The sequence below is a fragment of the Cyprinodon tularosa genome, unplaced genomic scaffold (genome assembly GCF_016077235.1).
Source record: "Cyprinodon tularosa strain WSP-4 unplaced genomic scaffold, ASM1607723v1 ctg1504, whole genome shotgun sequence".
Taxonomy (NCBI): domain Eukaryota; kingdom Metazoa; phylum Chordata; class Actinopteri; order Cyprinodontiformes; family Cyprinodontidae; genus Cyprinodon; species Cyprinodon tularosa.
The window spans coordinates 1-23198 of record NW_024038337.1 but is presented as its reverse complement, the minus strand read 5'-3'; the positions used below and the strand labels follow the sequence as shown (position 1 = coordinate 23198).

General features: G+C 40.1%; 1 protein-coding gene across 3 annotated transcripts in view; it reads right to left on the bottom strand.

The window, feature by feature from the left end:
- Positions 1 to 13526, bottom strand: part of n4bp1 (nedd4 binding protein 1) — a 39838-nt gene extending 26312 nt beyond the window's left edge. Inside the window, exons 1-7 of one of the 3 annotated variants that reach the window (XM_038279524.1) lie at positions 12820 to 13526; positions 4314 to 4541; positions 3087 to 3260; positions 2157 to 2677; positions 1584 to 1956; positions 731 to 784; positions 485 to 625 (exon numbers count right to left, since the gene is read on the bottom strand). In XM_038279524.1, coding sequence (XP_038135452.1) covers positions 485 to 625; positions 731 to 784; positions 1584 to 1956; positions 2157 to 2677; positions 3087 to 3260; positions 4314 to 4541; positions 12820 to 13131 — 1803 coding nt within the window. In that variant the 5' untranslated portion in view covers positions 13132 to 13526. Of the gene's footprint in view, positions 1 to 484; positions 785 to 1583; positions 1957 to 2156; positions 2678 to 3086; positions 3261 to 4313; positions 4542 to 12819 lie in introns of all 3 variants that reach the window. The other 2 variants (XM_038279525.1, XM_038279523.1) reach the window with 2 other exon arrangements.
- Positions 13527 to 23198: the final 9672 nt, after the last annotated feature.

Here is a 23198-nt window from a genome sequence, read left to right as displayed (position 1 = left end):
AGGCGTCTGCTGACATTGTGCTTTAGTAAGAGTTATGGTAAAATCAATGACACAAAGTATAACAAAAGCCTTAATCACCACTATGCTTGATATTTGTATAGGATGAGGCAGATTTGTTTATTTTGCTTTGCATTTTTTAATTTAAAACAGCTTTGAATTAATTTATTAAAACTGCAGGATTAATCAATGGCCGATTCACTGTGAATATATGACGAAAAGTGTTTGAGTCTAAATCCCAGAACTGAATATTGCTGTTATTAACAGGTCCAGCCTCTTGATAACAAAACCTCTGATTCCTCTTTATAAGGAGACAAAGAGCCTATATTTGACAGATTAGTTACGATTACTTGAAGTTTATTGGGTTAAAATGGCCTCAGATATTCAGGTTGTGTTGAAAAATAGTGCTTAGAGGTTGTTTTCCTCTCAATTTAAAAACCAAGTCAGGATCAAACAAAAACAGAAGAGAGGCAGAGGCGTTACTCACCCATGCAGGGGTGCTGCGCAGCGGTGTCATGTTCTCCACTTTTACAGATCCACCCAAAGTTTGAGTCCCGCATCGCGACAGGTAATCCCGCTGGGTGACTCCGCCCCCTCCTCGAGCCAGGTAGTCCGTTCGAGATCCAGACTGTGTGGTGTCAGGGTGTGGCATCGTCATTATCCGAGACTTTCTACCGTCTGCTGTTTTGGCATTAGTGGGAATGACGTCGTCGTCATCGTCGATCGTAATTACCTCATAGTTCCCTGCTCCACCCTGAGCACTGGAGCTTCTTTTGATCGTGATGGCCTTAAACAAGGGTTTAACGTTAGTTTTACAGAATTTAAAGAAAATGACATGATACAGAGCGGAGGACGAATGTTTCTTAGACAATCAGATATAATCAATGATCTCTGAAGGAGGTTTGTGGTTAGCCAATTTAGATCAACTTTTCATTTCTCTCCATCTTAAATAATCCTGAGTGAGATTAATATATTTGAGGTAAAGACCGCATTGTTGGCCTGGCTGACCAGCCGAGATGTTTTGGTCCCCTCTATAACGATGGGGGTTGAGAGAAAGCTTCCTGGATGGCAAGCGAAAAAGTCTTCAAACTTGTTTTTTTTTTTTTTTTTTTTACTTTTTTGGAATGACTATGACCGGTACTTATGGTTTTAGCGCTGACAGAATAGAGATAGGAGAAAAAATATATATAAAAAGCAGTATTTTTTAAGTTGTGTTTTTTAATATGTGAAGAAAACAGACCATGAAATTGATAGCATGCTAATATGTTTCCGCACTACAGTAAGGGGATTATTGTGCTCATCAGAGACAGATTGAGAGCAGATAGTGTCTCTGTGGCAACTGCTTTTTTCAAACAGTCCTCTGTAGCGCCAACCTAATAACGTCCATACAGTTTATTTCCAAAATATTTGGTTTGCATCAAGATTTTAACTGTTATTTTATTGACTCTGCATATGCATAAAGAAACATTTTTTTATTCACAATAAACAAAATCTATCTTTTGTTTTTGGTCATCCTACCTTCTCCTAAGCTTGGAAATGCATCAGGGATCAAAAAATAATACAGTTAGACGTGAGGTGTGGTGTACCTGCTGTGTGCTCGTTTCACTGCCACTGCACTTCCGCCTATGTCCCAAACCATTGCTACTTCCTCCTCGTTGGCTCGGCTTTATGTTCTCCTTCGATCTCCCTGTGTCTCCGATCTCTCGCTCCTTTTCCCTAAAACGGGACACTGTGGACGAGGACACCGCAGAGGAGGAGGAGGAAGAAGAAGAAGAGGAGGAGGAGAGATTGTCAGACGCATGCACAGCGTTCATTTGTCTCTCTCTGTCTCCTCCTTTTGAGTCCTGCTCACAACGTTTGGTTTCTTCAACTATTTTCTCCAGGATAAGAAAGGTGTCCTCAGTCTGTCCTGTTGACTTGACAACACGTTCCACCACTTCCTGCTGGTAGCCCATGGTTCTGAAAAGAAAAGGGGATCCCACAATGTAATTAGAAGTTTATGTCAAATAGTAATGGGCTTAAGTTTTTCAAAGACTCCTTCAATATTAGCTGGGTCAGATACCTTTAAAAATAGTTTGTCTTAATAAATAATGGAGGAAATGAGGCTTAATTGATACATTAAAAATGTCAAAATGCATTGCATTATTATGAGAATTTACCTGAAAAAATTGACCAGGCAGCGGAGGTTGGTTTCCGGGCTGACTGCCTCTCCATCGTCTGGGATGCCCTCGTAGGACTCCTGTGTGATTGGACCGGCCACTGTGTTTGCCTTTCCTGAGTAGGAGGAGGAGGGCGTTGCGATCGTTGAGGAAGCAGATGGGGTTTTGGACCTGCAGCTGCTGCCGGCCCCTCGAACCTCCCTGTCCCGGGTACGCTCCCTCGCCATTCTCTCAGGCGACTCCTCCTTCCGCTCCAGTGAGTATTGTCTCTTTGTGTCTCGAGTCTCACTCTCGGACGAGCGCCGCTTGTGTGAGGGCCGAGTGCCGTTGAGCAGGACCCCCTCTTGACCCACCACTATCCGGCCCCCTGCTTTCCCGCCTCCACAGACTGAAGACGCTGCACCACCTTTCTCATCGAAGCTGGTGTCCAGGATGCGGTTGGAGAGTTCCGTCACCGGAGTGCTGCTCTGGGAGCGGTCCTGATCCACCTCTGCCATGGTGGGTAGCAGCACCTGGTTCACCTGAGTGTGGAAATGGATATCATCATGATGCTGGGTAAAAAAAAATAAAATAAAAAATAATTTCCTTTAAGTTTCAAAAGACTTATTGAGATAATATACACCAGATTTGCTAAAAAAACTGTGACAGATGAGAAACACCCAAACTTATAAGTTAACTTTTTAATCAACTCTAAATGAATAATTTGAGCTACAATTTGAAAACTTATAAGCAATTTACACAACCCTGTACAATAAACTGGTTATACTTTGAACTGAACTGTGGAAATAATGTAAATTTTTTATCAATCTTCTTATTTATTCATATGCCCCTGTAGGTATAGACATGCATTTTTGAAGCTATGATCTAAAAGGTATGAGAATCTTCTCAGTATTGTGATTAAATTCCATAAACTATGTAGAAAAGACAAACCAAAGCAGATGTGTTTGTGCTGGTGGGGCTGTGAACCAGTCCCAGTAACTCTTCCTTCAGGGCACTGGGCAGCAGCAGGAGCTCCATAGTGTATTTATCATCTCTTTCTTCCACAAACGACTTGAACGCTCGCTTCACTGCCGATTCTCTGTCACTTGGCAGACTCTTTTTCTCCTGCACATAAAACAAAACCAGGTTCAGACAGAAAAAGCTAAGTTTTACTTTAGGAAATGACAATAAAACATGTGATAATTGCTGATAATGTTCATAGCCACAGTGGTTTAAAGTTAGGACTGAGCAATAAATCAATATCAATATAGATCTTGATAAACGATTGCATAGCCAATAATTTCAGTGAACACTGATCCAGAAACGCACGGCATTCTGGGGAATGTAGGCAGGGGAAAGGTAGGGCTGAACTTTCTTTAAAGCAGGGCCGGTGTCCTGCAACTTGAGGAGGCTTCTCTGTTTCAATAAACCTCATTTCAACAGGAGCTCATTAGCAGGGCTTGACTGCATGCTAGTTAGGCTGATTAGCCCTTTCATTCAGGTGCGTAGGGCAAGGGACGCAACTAAAAGTTTTAGGACACTGGCCTTTGAAGATTTGAGTTTCAAACCACTGCTTTAAATGTTTAATGTTAAAGTTTTTGATCACATGCACACATCTGCACAATATTTATATCCAGCATTAATCAAAGATAATACTACATGGCTGTACATGTTAAAAGAAGTTAAAAAGGAAAAAAGTTAAGTAAGAATAACTGAAAAGTTAAAACGTTACAAAGTTAATACACTAAGTCAAAAAGTTAAAAATGTAAGTGCCTTTATCAGCATTAATGTTCTGTTACATTTCTACAAAAAAATGTTTCTTTTACTGTGACTTTTTTAGCGAATTTCTCATAGAAGAACTTATGGTTTTTTTTTTTTACATATTAGGAAAAGTGACTATTATTACTTGTTATTACATTGACCTTGATTTTTACCTTCAAAATAATAATTAAAACTTGATTTATTTCAATGAGTGCGCTATAAAGGGCTAGAACTAAATTGGAGAAAATATGAGAAATGTTTTATAATAAAGCTGTTTAGATTCTCAATGGGTTAAACCTAACAACTAAGTCTAAACCTATACTTAATGTATTACTGCAGGTTAAATCATGTGTGACTATGTATGTGACAAGTAAACTTTGATTTAATCTTTAGTAACCATCAAGACACCAGCCTTACTTGGAAGAGTGCCACAAACTGCTGGACTCTACTCTGAGCCATCACAACAGGCTCAGCTCGGCCCACCAGCCACAGACGACCCGGCTCTGGCACCAGAACCTCGGCGCTGGTGTCACGTATGAGTCTGTCCAGAAAGAGGCCCCTGGCCCCGGCGAAGATGCAGTGCATGTCAGTAGGATAGCGCTCTTCTTTCTGCAGCTCTGGGTCGCAGAGCCCTCGGACATACTCCTACAGAAAAAGAATGAAGAAATGGAGAAGTAGAGAAAAATAAAATTACATAGATCCAAAAAGATAGAGAGAGTAGAAGAACTAGAAAGCTGAGGTTAGCGTGCATATGCAGATATTAACGCCTGGCTCTTAAACTGACACGTAAAGGTGAAACCGAACGATTCACAATGATTCAGGGACAGACCTGGCAGAGGCAGATTGTAAAATGAATCAGCTGTGGGACGGGTAAGCAGCTCTCTGACTAATGTTAACTGGGCATGTCATATTATCAGTCAAACACTCAGCATGTGTAACGTGACTAAAAAAATAACCCAGACAGAAAAGCTCAGATTTATTTTAAAAACCAAAAAGAAGGACATGTAGTTATCAGCTGGAAATCTTAAAAGTGAAAAAAGGATAGTAATATGAAATATTTTTTTATAGAAAGCTGAAGAAAAAAGTCAAACATCAGGTTTATAAAAAAAATAAAAAGTCATTGTAAGGTAGTAAAACAATCTGTATACATTTCATAATATAAAGTTAGATTTCTATAAAGAAAAAATTTGTTTTCTATTTTTAATACACTTAGGCTACATTCACAAAGCAGTCTGAAGTGACGCAAATCCGATATTTTGGCCCATATGCGACCTGTATATGATCTTTTCATGGCTGTCTGAACAACACAGATCCGATTTTTTCCAATCCGACCCAGGCCAATTGGCTATGTGGTCCTGAATCCGATACGAATCTGATCTTTTAATGCAACCTGTGTCTGAACCGCCAGGTCGCAGTCATCTGAACTGAACGCCATTAATAACCAACAGAGGCCACTATTTTGGGTCTTGCTATGAAGAAGCGGCAAGAAAAACAACAACCATGGCAGATGATGATGGGGAGAGCAGTATTTATGTTTAACCCTCTTGAAAATATTTGTGCCTGCAGGCCTGCAGTGTGAACCAAACCTTAGACTCAGTTCAACAACTCTGTTCAGGTTGTTGTGTGTAATCTTACAGAGTTCTGTCTCTGTGAAATTGTATTGAGTACAGTGGTCAATGAAGGCAGGCAGAGTTTCAGATATGGATCTAAATAAAGCAATATTTAGACCAGTCATAATAAAAGAAAGTATGAAATTAACATAAAAAATATTTAAAAAGAAGAATATCACTTATGATAACTACAATCTTAAAAACTAAATGTTTTAATGCCACTTAAGCACCAAGTCTTGCATGCAGATCTCCATGATGATCATCTTAGGTAGGTGTTCCTTGCATTCAGCCTCTTTGGGTTTCTCAATAGACTAAGGTGGTACTCATTGTGCACTGAGCCTTAAAAAACCCAACCCAAAACATAGGTCTAAGGCTAATTAAACCAAACTAAATGATTTTTCTGCTTACAAAAACAACCTTAAATGCAGGTATCACTACTGCTGCTGCACTCTGACACCGAAGGTATAACTTGCCTTGCAGGGTTTGAATCACAGCCTTTGCTCTTTCTGCTTAGAGTTTGCATTTTCTAGCTTCCTCCCACTCTACAAAAATACCTTCAAGGCCTCAGGTATCAGTGTTTGGATGGATTTTTGTGTTGTGAAGGACTGAGAACATATCCAGAGTCTAAACTGTATCTCTCCGAAGGACAGCTAAGAGAAAGGAACCAACCAGCGTGACCTGGTACAGACTACTAATGCCACCATTTCTAAATGGTGGCATTAGTAGTCATTAATGCCATTAATGCCACCATTTCTAAAAATAATAATGTTTAAAACACACTTGGCTAACAGATTAAACTCAGTCTGTATTTTATATAAAAATAACCCTTTTCCAAAGTCTAAAAACTTTAAATATAATCGTGATCATATTGAAAGCTTTGATGAATCAGGATGCAACATATTCATGACAATACATGTAAACCAGGACACCGATCTTAAAAAGGACTTCAGTTTCATAGTTTTAAAATGTCAGGAAATGTAGAATATTGAAAAATATAATTATTCTCTTTCCCTCTCACCTTCTCAGACCTAGAAACACTAACTCCTAACTTTCTAACTTTCAAGCGGTAATGAAAACTGTTAGCAGTGAGCTAAAAACTACTATGTGCCCCTAAAGCGACAGGTTGTTAATGTTATTTTTTAGTCTTGCTTGACTAGTAGAGCTCAGAGCAGCTGGCAACACACGACCGAGACTCATGAAAGAGGATGCAGAAATGAGAAAGAGGCTCTTTAGTGGGAAATAACGTAGAAGAAAAAAAAAACACACACACAAACTGACTGGTTAACTGTTGATTGAAATGATTTTTTCTTGAGTAATCCAACATCATCTCTGAATGCAGACGAAGCTCACATGACTTTAAAATCTGCTCTGAGTTGACACTTAAATGATTGAAATGACTCATAAACAGAAGGTCCTGCTACCGCAGTGCCCCACAAGTCCAGATCTGAGAAGGATCAGATACTAAGTCTGGTAGGGTTGAGGACAACTTTCAAATAATTCTGGACCTCTTTCATCAGATGATTTCATTGGGTGTGTTCATATAAGTGCCGTATAAAAAAAAATTTAAAAACAGAAAGTCTACTTCCTAGATGGAGATCCCCTGGTTTAAATGCAGTCTGAAACTGCAGCCTTGACGGTCAGAAACGTTCACTTAGCATTTAACATTGTGGAAAAACAGACAAATTGAACATTACTTCACTTGGTTCACACCAAAACTTCCTCTCATAAAAAAAAATGTTTTTGCCACTGTGTAAAATCTGCAAAATAACTGAACAAACCATGCAGCTTTTCAACAGCAACAAAATGTCCTTCAGATCTATACAACAATAGAACAGAATAGTGGGGAAATTCTGTTGTACAAGAGAAAAATTAACATCAGATTAAAAATTACCGTTCACTTATCAAACTAGCAACCTCAGATCAAACGAAATGTAGGATGATTAGAAAGTATTAAAAAAAAGTCTACCGGTACATAATATTTCTGAATAAAAAGCTGTAATGGACCAACCACCTTTATTCATAAATTACTTTAAACACCCTCAGGACCAAAGCGCTACACACAATACTAAGTACAAATTAATCAATTTAAAAAACAAACAAAAAGACATAGAATAATAGAATAAAACACAGTAAGACAAAGTCAACGTCTCAGATTGTGTCAAAGGCCAAGGAAAATAAAGAGATAATTTAAAATCGGAGTGAAAAGGCCTCTCCTAATGCCCAAGGGACGATCATTCAACAGTTTGGGAGCCGTTACAGAAAAAGCACACTCCCCTCTCATCTTACGCTTCATTTTTGCCACCCTCAGAGACTACTGGCCAGCTAACCAGAGGGAACGGGAGTGTTTGAATATAGCAGCTCAGACATCAGCCGTTTAGAGCGTTAAAAACAAAACAAAAAAAGCATTTCAAAATTCTGCTTTTAAACAAGTAGAAAATGCTGGAAGACAGGATCTGCGACATGCGCTACATAGTGCACATAAGGTGCAGAAATCATTCACTGAAAAAGCTCTGCGGGAGCCTCGTACTAAATATCAGCGAACAAATGTCTAAAACATGTCAGGAAGAAACCACAAAAAAATAAAATAAAATACAGGCAGTGAGGCTGCTCGATATAGTTTTATGAATGTTTGTGATTGCATTCCATTCATAAAAGCAAATTTATGAGATGGCGAACTTATAGTTATATTTTATTTAATTAGCTTCTAGCTTAAAACTGTAATGTGTAATGAAGTGTAGTGTATATTACATTATAATTTGTGTTATATATATCTCCTGAATGAGTTCTTCCATTTGGCCGGTGTGGGATGGCTCAGGGATCACCATAAATATTAGATCTGTCAATCAGCTCCACACACTGTATACACAAAGTGCAGTAGTGCGAAGTTGAACCGGCAAAGGTGACACACGCTTCCTTCCAGTGCTCCCCTGTGAAGCTGGTCAATCTAAACCAGCCGATTCAAGCACCATCATGTGCAGGCAGGTCAGTAAAAACACTGAACACATGTTCTCTCACAATTACACATGACTTTACGCTGCAATTTATCAGCATGTGTGTTAACCTGGTTAATCATCCTCCTATCTGACTGCTTTGGAATTAATCTGATAATCTTTTATTTTCAGATACAGCGAAAACAGTAATCTGAGAATACATTTATGCTGGTCAGCGCACTGGCTGAGGACTCAAAAGCATCATCTTAGGTGGTTTCCATTACTTAAGGTAAGTTGGGTTATTTTCTGAGGGAGAAAGAAATGTTTTCTAACAGTTAATCAGTCATATGAGGTACAGTGAGGAAAATAAGTATTTAAACACCCTGCTATTTTGCATGTTCTTCAACTTAGAAATCATGGAGGGGTCTGAAATTGTTATCATAGGTGCATGTACACTGTGAGAGAATATTTATTTGTATGATACAGCTGCAAATAAGTACTCAAGCACCTGTCTATCAGATAGAATTCTGACCCCCAAAGACCTGTTAGACTTCCTTCAAAAGGTCCAAGTCCAATTATCCTAATCTAGATGCACCTGTCTGAGGTGATTAGCTGCATAAAAACACCTGTTCACCCCATACAATCAGTAAGAATCCAGCTACTAATATGTCAAAGACCAAACAGCTTTCCAAAGACACTAGTGAAAAATTTGACTGGAAAGGGCTACGGGGAAATTTCCAAGCAGCTTGGTGAGAAATGCTCCACTGTTGGAGCAATCATTAAAAACTGAAAGAAGCTAAACATAACTGTCAATCTCCCTTAGACTAGGGCTCCATGCAAGATCTCACCTATTGGGACCACCGTTTCCAAGGTTACTGTTGGTAATACACTAAGACGTCATGGTTTTAAATCATGCATGGCATGGAAGGTTCCCCTGCTTAGACCAGCACATGTCAAGGTCCGTCTTTAGTTTTCCAATGACCATTTGGATGATCCAGAGGAGTCATGGGAGAAAGTCAAGTGTTCAGATGAGACCGAAAAATAACTTTTTGGTCATAATTCCACTGTGTTTGGAGGAAGAAGAATGATGAGTACCATCCCAATAACACCATCACTACTGTGAAGCATGGGGGTGGTAGCATCATGCTTTGGGGGTGTTTTTCTGGACATGGGACAGGGGGACTCCACTGTATTAAGGAGAGGATGACCGCAGCCATGTATTGCTAGATTTTGGGTAACAACCTCATTCCCTCAGAGCATTGAAGATGGGTCGAGGCTGGGTCTTCCAGCATGACAATGACCCGAAGCACAGCCAGGATAACCAAGGAGTGGCTCTGGAAAAAGAATATCAAGTTTCTGGTGTGGCCTAGCCAGTCTCCAGACCTAAACCCAATAGAAAACTTTGAAAGGAGCTGAAACTCTGTTGTTCTCAGCAATAGCCCAGAAGCCTGACTGATCTAGAGAAGATCTGTGTGGAGGAGTGGGCCAAAATTCCTCCTGCAGTGTGCAAACCTGGTGAAAAACTACAGGAAATGTTTGACTTCTGTAATTGCAAACAAAGGCTACTCTACTAAATATTACCATAGATTTTCTCAGCTGTTTAAACACTTATTTGCAGCTGTATCATACAAAGAAATAATTAAATGATTTTTTAAAAATACGTTTTTTTTTTTAGATTATGTCTCTTATAGTGGACATGCACCTCTGATGATAAGTGGGATAACTTGAAAAATAGCAGGATGTTAAAATACTTATTTTCCTCACTGTAAATATTTGCTGCGTCAAAACTTCAACAAATGTGTTTCCATCTCATTTTACTCACATTTACTCTTTTCAACAAGTCAAAGACCACATCAAATTTAGCAAGTTGATATAAGTTTTGATGTTTTTAATCAAGCTCTTCTGAAGCTATACTTTTAAATGTGTAGAAAAGCATTGATGGAAAAAAAAATCTACTGTTCAACAATAATACCAACTTTGCATTAGCTCTCATTATCCCCACCTTCAATAAGAGCACCCCGGGACATGTTGATGTTGCTAAACAGAAAAAGGTTTTATAAGGGAAAACGTCACAGTAAAACTCTTAGTTTCTAATAACTTGTTATTCATTGCAAGAGTTATAAAACAAGATTTCTTTTTTTCTTTTTAAATCACACATACCGTCTCCCTCAGGAGGCTCAGGGGTTATAATATAATACGTTGTCCATAACTTGTCGACTTGAATGCAGGTTAATTAAAAACACTATAACTCGCTACATCATAAGTTGAGCTTTTGTCTGTACGCAAACTGAAGCCCACTAAATAACATCCCACTAACTCTAAATGTTTACAGAAACTCAAAATACATAATTTTTAGAAGAAATGTCCATATGAGACGGATCCTTCTCTCGAAAAAAAAATCTTTAAATAATCTACTGACGATTAATTCATTAAACAAACTTTTAGCGTAAAAAATAATTCAAATTTTGATTGATCAAGCTTGAAACTAGAAATGTATTTATTGTAATTACAGTTCATATTTAGCTCATCAACCTGTTAAGGAATGAAAAATGTAGATTACCCAAGGGCTAAAATGTTTGTGAAGTTATGTTTTTGGAATCAATTATTAATAATTACATGTTCCAACCTTGTCTACGATAGATAAAAAACAAAAACAAAACAGATTCATGTTTTTTTTTGTAAGTTTCTTTTTTTACAAAGTGTTTTTGTCCATATGTGTGGACTGCAGTATCACATTATCACTTTAGAAACAATGACCTAGTGGTCTACTTCTTTCATTTCCACCCCTGCTTTCTATGCTAGAAACAGCAGCAATTTGCTTAAGTGGAGTTTAAAATGTGTCTCGCTTCACTTTGTTTACTTCTATAAAACAATCTTAGTTGAAAGAAATTAATGATTAAGAGGAAACTATAAGTATTGCTAAAGAAAACACAAGCTACAAAAAATTAGTTAGGAAAAACTAAGCTATCGTAACAAGAAGTTTTTATTTTGAAAGTAATTTTAATTGATTTACCAATCCCTGCCAAAGACACATTGCTTGAAAAACCACATAGAGGAAAATACAACTTCATAATATTCACAGTAATATTACTGTCACCAAATTAGGACTTAAATTAGGGACCTTAGTGGAACCAGGTTTCATGCTGTGGCTCTGAGCCTTTTTTATGTCAGTTTTCTTTGTGTGTTAAAGTTTCAGGCTGTGTTGCAATAAACACTGCTAGTAGTTTACCAGGCAATTTGCAGTTTCAGAAAAAACGATACCTTAAATGCCAAACATTCCTGATAAAAATGTAGCCAGGGTTAAACGCTCACATTTAACTGAATATGAATAAAGATGCTTTACCTGCCAGTGCAAGATCAAGTTTCCTTAAAAAAAAAAACAACTTATTTTGAGATTTTAACAGTGAGGATAATTTTCGAAAGTTTTTTTTCATGTTTTAGAAAGACAACTCTACAGTCAAATACTGAATTATTTTTCTGATTGAACTTAATATTAAAGGTCCATTAGCTGACATTTATTCTGCCTCTAAAACACTCATCAGTCCATAGTTAACACTTTAACACTGATTTTAAAACACTTTTTTTAAAAATATTCTATTTCTTGATGTAAAATTAGGATCATGGATCACCTCAGCATTGAAATCGATCAAATGTAAAACTAGCAACTGTCAATGGATGTTTGTTTTCACACAAATGTGTTAAAACATCTCTTAATACCAATTAATATGATCTGGGAGGTTATCTATACCAGTACTAATTGGGTTTGAGTTAAATCAAATCTGTAGTTTTAATCAGATTACAATAAATTCAAGGTTTTCAGGTGATTTCTTTAGCTTTATGTGTCATGTTTGCACTTTCAAAATGAGAGTTTGGCCTGGAAGGACCCAGTTTCTGCCCTTTCATGTGGAGGCCACTGATATACAGTTGTTTTAGTTTTTCTTTGATACTTCCCTTATAGAGGAGGGGATTTATTCCTTTTAACAGTTTTATCTGCTAAAAAAAATATAGATTTAACCATTATTTAAATGAATGGCATGTAAATCCTATTTAATGAGAGGAACAAACATTCATATGTTACAAAGAAACACATGAATTGATTGTGTCATAGTATTTCAATATGGCAATAAATGTGTTAAAAGACTTCTAGGCAGCAAATTGAGGGAGAAGCTAAAAACAAAGGTTTTAAACGCAACAGGAGAGAGAAAAGCTGTTGGTCAGTAAAGTTGGTGTCACTGGCACACCTGTTCATGGAGGAGTCAACCTGGACTTTATGTTTCTTTATTTCTAATAAAAATGGCCTCATACTCCAATTAATGTGTTACTTGTCTGAACATCCTGACGTGCTGTTTTGTTTTTGTTAACAGAAGGTTTAGTTATACCCACCTTCGCCTTGGACACGTCGTCTCTGTCCCCCCGGAGCTGAAGCCATATCTGCCGGGTTGTTTTGCTGCCGTGCGGCTGTCCTGTATGGTCCAACAGACCGATAATTGTGAACGTCACTTTAAAAACCTGCTCCACTCGGGGCCTGGCGCTCTTCAACTCGTCTTCTTTGTCCTCAAGGACCGTAAACTCGTCCACTGTGAGGGCCTCTGTCTGCTGCCTGCCGGCCGAAGCGGAGAGCCTGGTGCCCGGCTGTTCAGGGTACGCTAGCTCGGTGACTCGTCTCATTCCGAGCAGAGGCCGAGTTGTTGACATCCCGCCCTGTCGCTCTCTGACCACCACGCCTCTCTGTTCAGACCTCCTGGGGCTGCTGGCGGGTTCTGGAGGTGTTCATGGTCTCCTGTCCGCGTTTACCTCGGAGTTTCAACGTAACGTTAACCACCACTAACGACATGAACGTTTCGGCAGCAACTAGCGTTAACAAGTCGGAAGCTCGGTCTGACGTATCCGGAAAGTCCCAGTGATGGCCTCATCAAAGCACGACAGCCCAGTCAAGTGTTATGTCCTAAGATGATTATCTGGCAGACACTTATGAAAACAAAAAGTCCGCTCAAAGTAATCCATTGTCTGACACCTAGGCAATAAAAATACCACCAATAAGGTGACATAAGTGGGCCGAGCGAACCAAAACAGATTTTATATCATTATATCCACCGATCTGCCCCCTAGTGGTCAGCAGGTGTTAGCAACAATTTGAACTGGGGTAAGGGTTCCGACCGGTGATTAGAAAGTTGGAGAAAATAGAAGATGGAGCAGCTGTTTCTTCGAAATCCAACACATATCAACCTACTTTTTTTCTTTTTAAGTAAAATCATAAAATGTAAAATGTTGAATGGCTGCCCTCATGGGCATTTCCTGGGTCTTGGAACACTTGGGAAACTAACTTGGGTGGGAAAAAAACGCTTTTTTGTTTTCTTGAACATTTTGTCACGTTGTTGACACCAAACCTGTGGATTGCATCAACTCATTGACTCAAGGCAATCCCTCACACTAATCATGCTTGTAGCGACTGTGGAGAGGAAAAACTCCCTTTTAACAGGAAGAAACCTCCTGCAGAACCAGGCTCAGTGTTAGCGGCCATCTGCCGTAGCCAACTGGGGTTCAAGGAGACAGAAGCAGACATAGAAAAAGAGGCAGAGATACAAAAGGCAACTGTCAACCAGCTCCACAGACGGCCCTGTCCAGGAACCACACAGCCAGGCAGACGAGCTCCAGCCCAGCTCCTATGTCAGAGGATAAAGAAAGCACATCCAGCCAGTCACAGTCAGAGACTACTCTGGACTACTCTGAAAAACAGGCCGATCTCCAACATCTATAAACAAAATTGTTGATGGCAGCAGCACAACTGATATGTCTCTCCAGGAGGGTGTCAGAGCCAAACAGGATCAGACTAGATGAAGCTACTATGAGAAAAACCAGAGAGAGCATAATGTTAGAGGTTGAACAGATCCTGCAGAGTGGGAGAATAGAGATAGAATGAAGCAGAATGATGAAAAAGGGGTCCCTATAACCTCTAGAAGTCTAGAATTCTAGAAACCTCATTTATATGGGATATAAATGACAGGTCCTGATCAAAAATAACACCAAGATTGTCATTACTGTCATATCATATTTTTCTTTCCTTGGCAAGCCCAAAAGTTAGATGTGAGCTGCTATTTTCCCTCTTCATCACCTGCCTTCTCCATCTATGCTCTGCTGACAGAAAAAAAACCCGGAAATTTGCAACAGAAACTGTTCAATGAATTATTTTTAGGTTTCTTTTTTTCAGTTGATTCTCACAGAATGTTTTCAAGGATTTTAAATAAACACGGACAGCCAGTGACCTGATTATAAATTAAAACATCAGTAAATAGCACATTCAAAAATTCCTGATGTATATCCATTATTAAGGGGGGAATTAAGTGGTTTGCCCAGTAGTTTCTGAAGCTGGATGGAAGTTGTTGCAAGGGACAATGGTTTAGTCAGGTCCTGGAGATAGGGAGCAAGGGAGCAATAACTTCTGTCCAAAGAAAAAAAAAAAAGGTACAAATGTTGAGATATTGAAATAATTCCTATAGCATATGTCTGCTATAGTACTGGAGGCCTGGTGCTCTGATTTTTTTAGAATTTGTTCCACCTCAGCTGTCCTCAGGTCAGGCCTGCTCCTAAACAGATCTTGATTTGGGTGTTAAGAAACAGACCTGACCTGAGGACAGTTGAATTTAAGGCATTAAAACACTATCAAAAAATATATATTGACATAGACAGCAGATGATGGTGGTAGGTCTGACCTATTTTTAAAGGTTAAATGTTACATTTAAAAAAAAAGGTTAGGGTGTCAATTTAAACTCAGCTTTTTCCCCTGGTTCTTATTTTAAATAGGTTACATATAATTTATCATGGCACTCTTATGGGCTGGCCCATGGACCACAACAAATCGAAGGGAAGCCACGCATGGGGATAACTTAAAGTGGGATTTATTTAACAAAAAAATAATAGGCTGGAGAGGAGAGCAGAGAGAGAGAAAGAAGGAGCTGAGCTCCTCCAAGCTGGTCCGGTCTGAGCTAAGCTGCTACCAGCCGGGGTTGATCATCTGACTTGGGTATGAGCGTAGCTTGGGCTGTGGAGCTTGGTTTGGGCCTCCAGGTGAAGAAGATTGGTGCTCCTTAAGATGGATCTGACGTCAGTCTGGCCAGCTGCCTCCACTTCCAATCAGCACCAATTAGAAGCTCTACACAGGGATGTTAAGGACTCAGGAAAGGCCTTGGGCCATAACAGTACATTTTCAACCATATCACACAGCTTTACTTCTTAAAATGGATTCAGGTTTCAAAAGTCTTGCTAATGACCTAATTAATTGGACTTAATTCAATTCAGTTCCGTTTATTTATATAGCGCCAATTCACAACACATGTCATCTCAAGGCACTTTACAGTTCAACCAGATCATACAAATTGATTCAAATTTGTATCTGCTTATAAGCAGATACAACACTAAAAGGCACAGGAAACTGGACCTCCATTATAGTATAGTATACTACTGTATAGTATAGTGCAGCATGGTGTAGTGCAGTGTAAATCTTTATTAAACTGGAGTCAGGACTCGAGTGCTGATACCCTCACCTCCAAATCCACTAAAATACTTATTTCACGTCACGTGCTGTTATTGCTGAAGGAGGCAGAAGAATAACTGTGTAACAACGTTTACTGTGCTGACGTAAAAAAAACAAAAAAAGGTGTGAACCAGATTTTTTTAGATGAGGACTGAAGTTTAACATTAATATAACAACTAAACACACTACAGGATTGAGTGAGAGAGAGTAAATCATTCATCCAAATAAAAGATCTTTTAGAATTGGCCATAGACATTTAGTTTGTTTTCAGGGCCAGTTTTAAGTTGTTTAGTTAATTTATTATAGTGAATTGGTAATATGGACTTACAGGCCTTTTTTGACCCAGTTTGAAGAAATTAAATGTGCTCATTAAAAAAATAAAGGCATCTGTGATGTAGACAGTACTATCGCAGTTGCATTGTTTGGCGGCGAGGTGTCGCTGCAGCCCTGCAAGAGTTTAGTTGTACATGTGAGGAGCACACTGGCAGCGATGTATGTCAGCTGTTATACTTACAGGTGGTCCCAGAAGATGACAATAAAAAAACATTACTATTGAAACAATACCATCTCCCATCAGTTGACTCTACATGTGTCAGAAGTGGGATATCCTTGGCTACAAGATTTCACAGAGTCGCTGAGGACTTTTGGAATGCAGCTAACAGAGGTAAACAAAACACAAAATGACAGACGGATGCCCAGAGCCACTGGTCTTCGAGGAAAATGTGGCAGAGAACTGGAGAAGGGTTAAACGTGAATATAAAATATTCATTGCCCCTGCACACAGCGAGAAGTCTACCAAGACAAGAGCCTACATACTCCTCAAATTCTTGGCGGAAGCCACAGAACGAGAGCAGGGGTCTGTTTCAAGAAGCAGGTTTACCGAAAACTCTTCAGTTTTCTCAACCTGAAAACAGGGAACCTCTAACTTTTCCGTTTCACAAAGAGAGTTTAGTCAACCTCTGCTTCAGTCACCATAGTAACATTCTCCTCAGAGCTAACCTGGTCAGTAGCAGGTTTTCTTCTGTAAACTCCGTGTCCTCTGTCTCCACTCTCCTTACAGCCAATCATGTTGTTTTATTTCCTGATTTAGTAAGATTTTTGTCTCAGTTTTGTGCATTTAGGTCTGTTAGACGCATTAGGTTTTTTTTTTATAAAAAAACATTGCATGTCCATTTGTGGAGGTTCTTGTTAAAGTCTTAGGGAAACGGCTGTTCCAACCGTAGCATTTCCAAATTCTCCTGAGTGGTGGCCGACTTTACAAGAGTGAAAAAAGTGAATGTGATTGGTCATTTATCAAGGGGGTGGGATTGTTGTGGTGGAAGGTTCACAAGCCTTTTGGTTGTGGCCGGTTTGTTGGAAGCATTTTGCTAACCAGTTAGCAACTTAGTGCTAGTAGGTTTCCAATGGGAAATTACATTGGGACCAAGTAGCACTTAGCAATGACACTGTCAAGAAATGGTACATGCAAGAGAAGGAGAGTTTTGTGTCGGAGGTGGTGGATGAGTCTCCTCCATCATACATTTTTTATTTACAGGAGGAAAGCAGGGATGAAGTTGTTGTGGAAGAGGAGGCGGCAGAAGCATCGTCTGTGTAGAAGGCTTAAAGGGGAACACCGTTTTTTTTACCGTATTTTCACAACCATAAGGCGCACCATACTAAAAGGCGCAGTCTCAGTTATTTGTGCCATTACTGTATTTAACACACACATAAGGCGCACCGGACTATAGGGCACGGGTTTTATATACAGGGACATATCCTCTACTACGTTTAAATACCTCTACTGCGTATTTAAAAATAGAGCAGGAGCAAAACTGAGTATGATTGTGCTTTATTCATGTATTTATTACAAAGTATTAATCAAACCTGGGAGCTGGCCTTGAGAAAGACACATCGCTGATGACACAGAGCGCTGTGATCACTCCTCTGAAACAGTTTATTGACGCATAATTTAACTTAAAATGCAGAAATCTGCCGGCAGAATGTGTTCGCTTTTATTATCCTGGTGCCTGCATTTTAGATTATTTAGATGAAAAACACCTACCAGCTGCCGCGGTGAACCGCTAGGAGGCGACCCGGCCATAGGCTGCTGTTGAATGGAATTCCTACTGACAGCGCACCGCTGGTATGTTGGGCTCTGAGTGGCTCCGACAGAAATAATAATGGAAGGTGGGATTGTAATCTGGATGAACTGACTGCAATGATTAAGTTTTCAGGTGGACCTTCTCACTTAAAAACATATTAAAACTACTTTATTCCCACTGATCACAGCAAATATAGCTGCAAGGCAAAGAAAGGACAGAGTAGCTCCGCCCAACGCGCGTCAGACACACTTTTGCACCGCACAGCCAGAGCAGCAAAGCTGCTTCAGCCGAGCGTCAGAACTAAACTGGTACAAGCAGCAAAAATGAAGCAGCAGACGCGTGAACGTAGCATTACTTTGAACGGCCGGTTCACACTGATGTCGAGCGGTTGAAGTTCCTTTGTCAGACCTGCCGGAATAACAGCAAGCACAGCGTTCATTAGTTTCACCATGTTTTTCACATCGGCTGTGAGATGGGCACGCATGGAGTCGCCGATTAACAGCGATGGTGATGCGTGGAAAAAACCACCTGGTCTCCTTACATACACCTTCAGCCACTCTTTCATCATCTACTCAATGAGGCACATACCTGTTCTTTTATAGACAATCCACGCCCACACTTCCCCCTTTAACGTTCTCATGGTGGTCTAACAACGTCCGTAGTAACAACACACATAGGGCGCACCGCACTATAGGGCGCGCCGCACATTTTGAGGAAAAAAAAAGACGTTTATATGCGCCTTATAGTCGTGAAAATACGGTACATTGGCCCCTTGATTTTATGTTATTACATCATGTTCTACTCACCCATATTGGTTTTGTGTCATTTGGAATCCAAGTAAGGTCTTCCTATGGGCAACGAGTTGAAGGCACAAATTAAACTGTTCATAATTTATTCTTTATGGTACGCCAGCATTTATAACATGTTGGCGAATCACTGTCCCCCAGACATCCGCGGTTATATTTTTTATATTTATATTTTTTTAAAACAAAGCGGAGTGTGTATGACGTCATCCGTGTGCGCCGGCTACCATTCATTCATCCTGTCCGCTGAACTGCTGATAGTTTTACTCACATGCCTGGAAGATGTCTAGTGCTACTACCACAGATGATCTCGCTCTCGAAATGGAATTGAACGATTCAGATTAGCTAGCCGAGGCGGAGGAGGAGAGTCCTCATGGTGCTGAGGAATATCTCTTGCTTCCATCTGTAAGGTGTGCGGTCACCATGGTTAACATTGAGAAGCATGTTAGACAGGCCCTTTTCAGCCAACCTTCTGCCAGTGATTGTCCATCTGATCGTCTGTTTGTTCCTAATGCTCTGAGAGGGAAGGTCCTTGAGATCTGTCTTTGTTCTCATCTGTTCTGTCATCTGGGTGTTACTAACATTCTTTACATTGTTCATTCTCAGTTTTGGTGGCCTTCTCTGTCTGCAGATGTGCGGGTGTTCGTGGCAGCAAATCCCCTCAGTGTAACCAATCCAAATCATCCAAAAGACCTCCTTCTGGTCTTCTCCGACCTTTGGGCACTCTGTCCCGGCCTTGGTCCCACATTGCCATGGACTTTTTTACTGGTTGGCCTTGCTCTGATGGTAACACTGTCTTCCTTACTGTCAGTGACAGGTTCTCTAAGTTGGTGCATTTGGTCCCGCTGTCCAAACTCCCCTCAGCTATGGAAATGGGTGAGGTCCTCATCCATTATGTTTTTCAGCTCCATGGTCTCCCCACAGACACCGTCTCTGACAGAGTTCCCTAGTTTTTTTTTCCCAGTTCTGGAGGGAGTTCTGTTTTTTGTAAGGAGTCTCTTGTCAGGTTTTCACCCGTAAACAGAAAGTCAGACAGAGAGGGCCAATCGGGAGATAGTGACTAAGATCCGCATCCTCTGTGAAGCTGATCCCACCAAATGGGCCAACCAACTTCCCTAGGTCGAGCATGCCATAAACTTGTCTTCCTCTAGCACCACTTGACTTCCATTCTATGTTGTCTTTGGTTTTCAGCCACCGGTGTTCCCCATACAGAAGGAGTCCAGTGTTCCCTCCAACCACCTTTCTGCCCTTAGGTGCCAGTGGGCTTGGAGAAGGGCCAGGAGGGCCATCTCTAAAGCCCTGGTTGGTCAAGCTAAAGCTGGACCAATCTTATGAGGGCATTCAAAGCAGATTAATCTAATCCTTTTAAAAGTTTGTTGGTGTGAGAAAGGAATTACCTAAAGAGTCCCTTTACAGGCTTGATTGTTACTGGCCACGGTCAAATGAGAGCTGAGGGAAACAAATGTTCTCTCCTGGTCCTCTAATATTACCTCAGTGCATCACATCCCTGCTGGAATGGAGATTAAATGTAGCTGTTTACAGAGAAATATTGAAACAGAGGACTATAAACCTCATAAGGGATACATACAAGCAGAGAAACCACTTTTATAGAAGCTTAACACTGGTGACTAAAAAGTAAGAGGATGGGGGAAATATGAAGAAAGAATCAGAGCTTACTATTAACTTAATAGACTATCATGTCAAAGTCTTATTAGGCTGTTATTATGGATGAGATACACAAGGGAGGAATGCTCTCACTGATGTTGCTCTCAGACTAACACATTTGAAGTTTCAATTCAACATGATGGATAAAGAAGCCTGACATGTACAGGTTATTAAAAATGTTCAAGCATTTCATTTGAAATGAAACAAGCACATCCACCATATCAATATTCTTTGCTCAATTGTCTTTCCCCATATATGACATCTCATTTGTAGTCTGTTGGTTTGAGATGATATCAGCCCACCTTTTCAAACAATACCAGCTTCAACTCTTCTCAGAATGTTGACAACATGGTTTGGGAGTGTAAACAGGTGGACATTTTGTTTTGTTTTTCTAGTAGTGTATTTGTGAGTTTAGACACTGATGTTGGACAACAAGCCATTCACTCTCCCATTTTACGATACTAGCTCGCTAATGTGCTCTGACTCTGGAACTACTGGCTGGCAGGGAGCTGATGGTGGAGGCAGTAAAGGAAAAAGGTCTTCTCTTTCCCCATAAAAGAGGTCCCATAACTTCTTATGGGAGGGTGGGTGGTGATATTTGGACCTTGTTTGAGTTTTCTTATACATGAGGCAAGCTGTTGGTCATGGAGGTAACAACTGAGATCAATGAGTAAACTGACCTGGTTGGGAGGTGATGTAAGGCTAACAGCAGGCTGACCCATGGGAGAAGAAGTGGAGGTGCCAGGCTGACACGCCAGAGAGGGAGTAGTGGCATCAGGCTTACCCGCCGGAGAGGGAGTAGCGGCGTCAGGCTGAACTGCCGGATAGGCAGTGGCCTTCTTCCCCCCCAGGCAGTGCTTGTGCTTGTAGGAAGCTGATGACAGGAGAGGACCAACAGCTGGAGATGGTGGAGGAACAGGGTTGGAGGTAATTGACAGCAGATTTGGAAGGTGACAGAATGATGGTTTGGGTGGTGGAGGTCTATTGAGTAGCTGAGAGAAGGCATCCTGTATGTTCCACATACAGGATGTGGCTAAGGCCATGTAACCTGCCTGAAGGAAGGAGGTTTGGGGTTCTGTATACATTTTAAGTATTTTCTTTACCTCTTCGGCAGCACTCACCTGCTTCCAAGGTGGAGTGATTATGGAAAGGTTATCGAGTGAGCCTCTTAAGAGTTTTAAAAGTCACTTGCCTTATCCATTAGTGACTCTGCTGGATCCATTTTTGGCTTGTTCCTTCTGTCAGGGTTTGATTTAGATTTTGAGGACCCAAACGCAGTAGCCTGGGTGCCATTCCGAACTTAGTCCCGCCCACAAGGTTTGAGGTCGGGAAGTTCGGTCTGGCATTGTTCAATAGTAGCGGGAGTTTGCTCGCACAATATCTGGCAGGCCAATCAAATTGTCAGGGCGGGCTTTATACGATGATGGACAGATGATCAACAGTAACGTAATCAACCACATGACCAAAGCGCGTTTGGGTGACAACAACAATGGCTGCCGCTGGAGAGTTGAGGTGTGTAGATTCTGCTATTAGGTCTGTTCTAGAAAATATTGACAGCAAATTAATTTTAAAAGAGGAACAGAGAAACGCGATCAAGGCATTTGTTGAAAAGAAAGATGTTTTTGGCATCCTTCCTATGGGATTCGGCAAAAGTTGAATTTATCAGCTGGCTCCCTTGGTCATACGTCACGCACTCCGTTGCTCTTATTGGTTGTAGGTCTATCCAATTGAGTGCAGAGGCATTTTTTTTCCTGGTTCGTTTGAAACACGCCCCATAATCAAAGCTCTATGGAGCAGTATCAGACTCATATTCTGACTAGAATTGAGTCGGACTACGTCAAAAACAATATGAACCACCTTTCATCGAACTCGAAACCACGCCCACATTCCAAAGTGACAGCCGGAAGTCCCGCCTTAATTAAACCGGAAGTCCCGCCTTAATTAAACCGGAAGTCCCGCCTTAATTAATATAAAATTAATATAAAATTAATATAAAATTAATATAAAATTGATATAAAATTAATATAAAATTGATATAAAATTAATATAAAATTGAATTAAAAAACTAATAAAAAATGAATAATTAAAAAATTATTATAAAATTTATAAAAATGCATATAAAAAATTAACTATGTTATTTGAATAACGGTTATGATGATTAAATGATTATTTTTAATTATTTGTATTGATTTCTTATATAATCACTGTAAGCACTCCGTTTCAGCCTCTGCCTGAGCAGCTGTGTGATGAGTGCAGTCACTCACACTCACACAATGCAGCCACCCCCCAACCCCCCTCGCTGCAGCTGCTGTAGCCCCCTCACTCTGCCCTGTGCCTATGTGGCCCTTTGCCTATGTGGCCCTCTGCCTCATAGGATTCTGCAAGACTATATATCTTTATACACGATAAATAATGATGTACATGTATATGTATCGGTCTATTAAAAGAAAAAAAAAAAAAAAAAAAAAAAAAAAAAAAACTAATGTCTAATTTTGTCCATTCATACGGTTTAAGCGTCCCACATGCGCAGTAGAGACTTCAATAACGTCACAAGCCGTCTTGCTCCTTGTTTACTTCCGTAAAAATGGAGGGAAGGTTTAGATCGCATCTAGCTGTCTTTCCCAAACTTAAATACACAATCGTTTTTAAGATGGTTAGAAAAAAAAATAAATAAAATGCTCT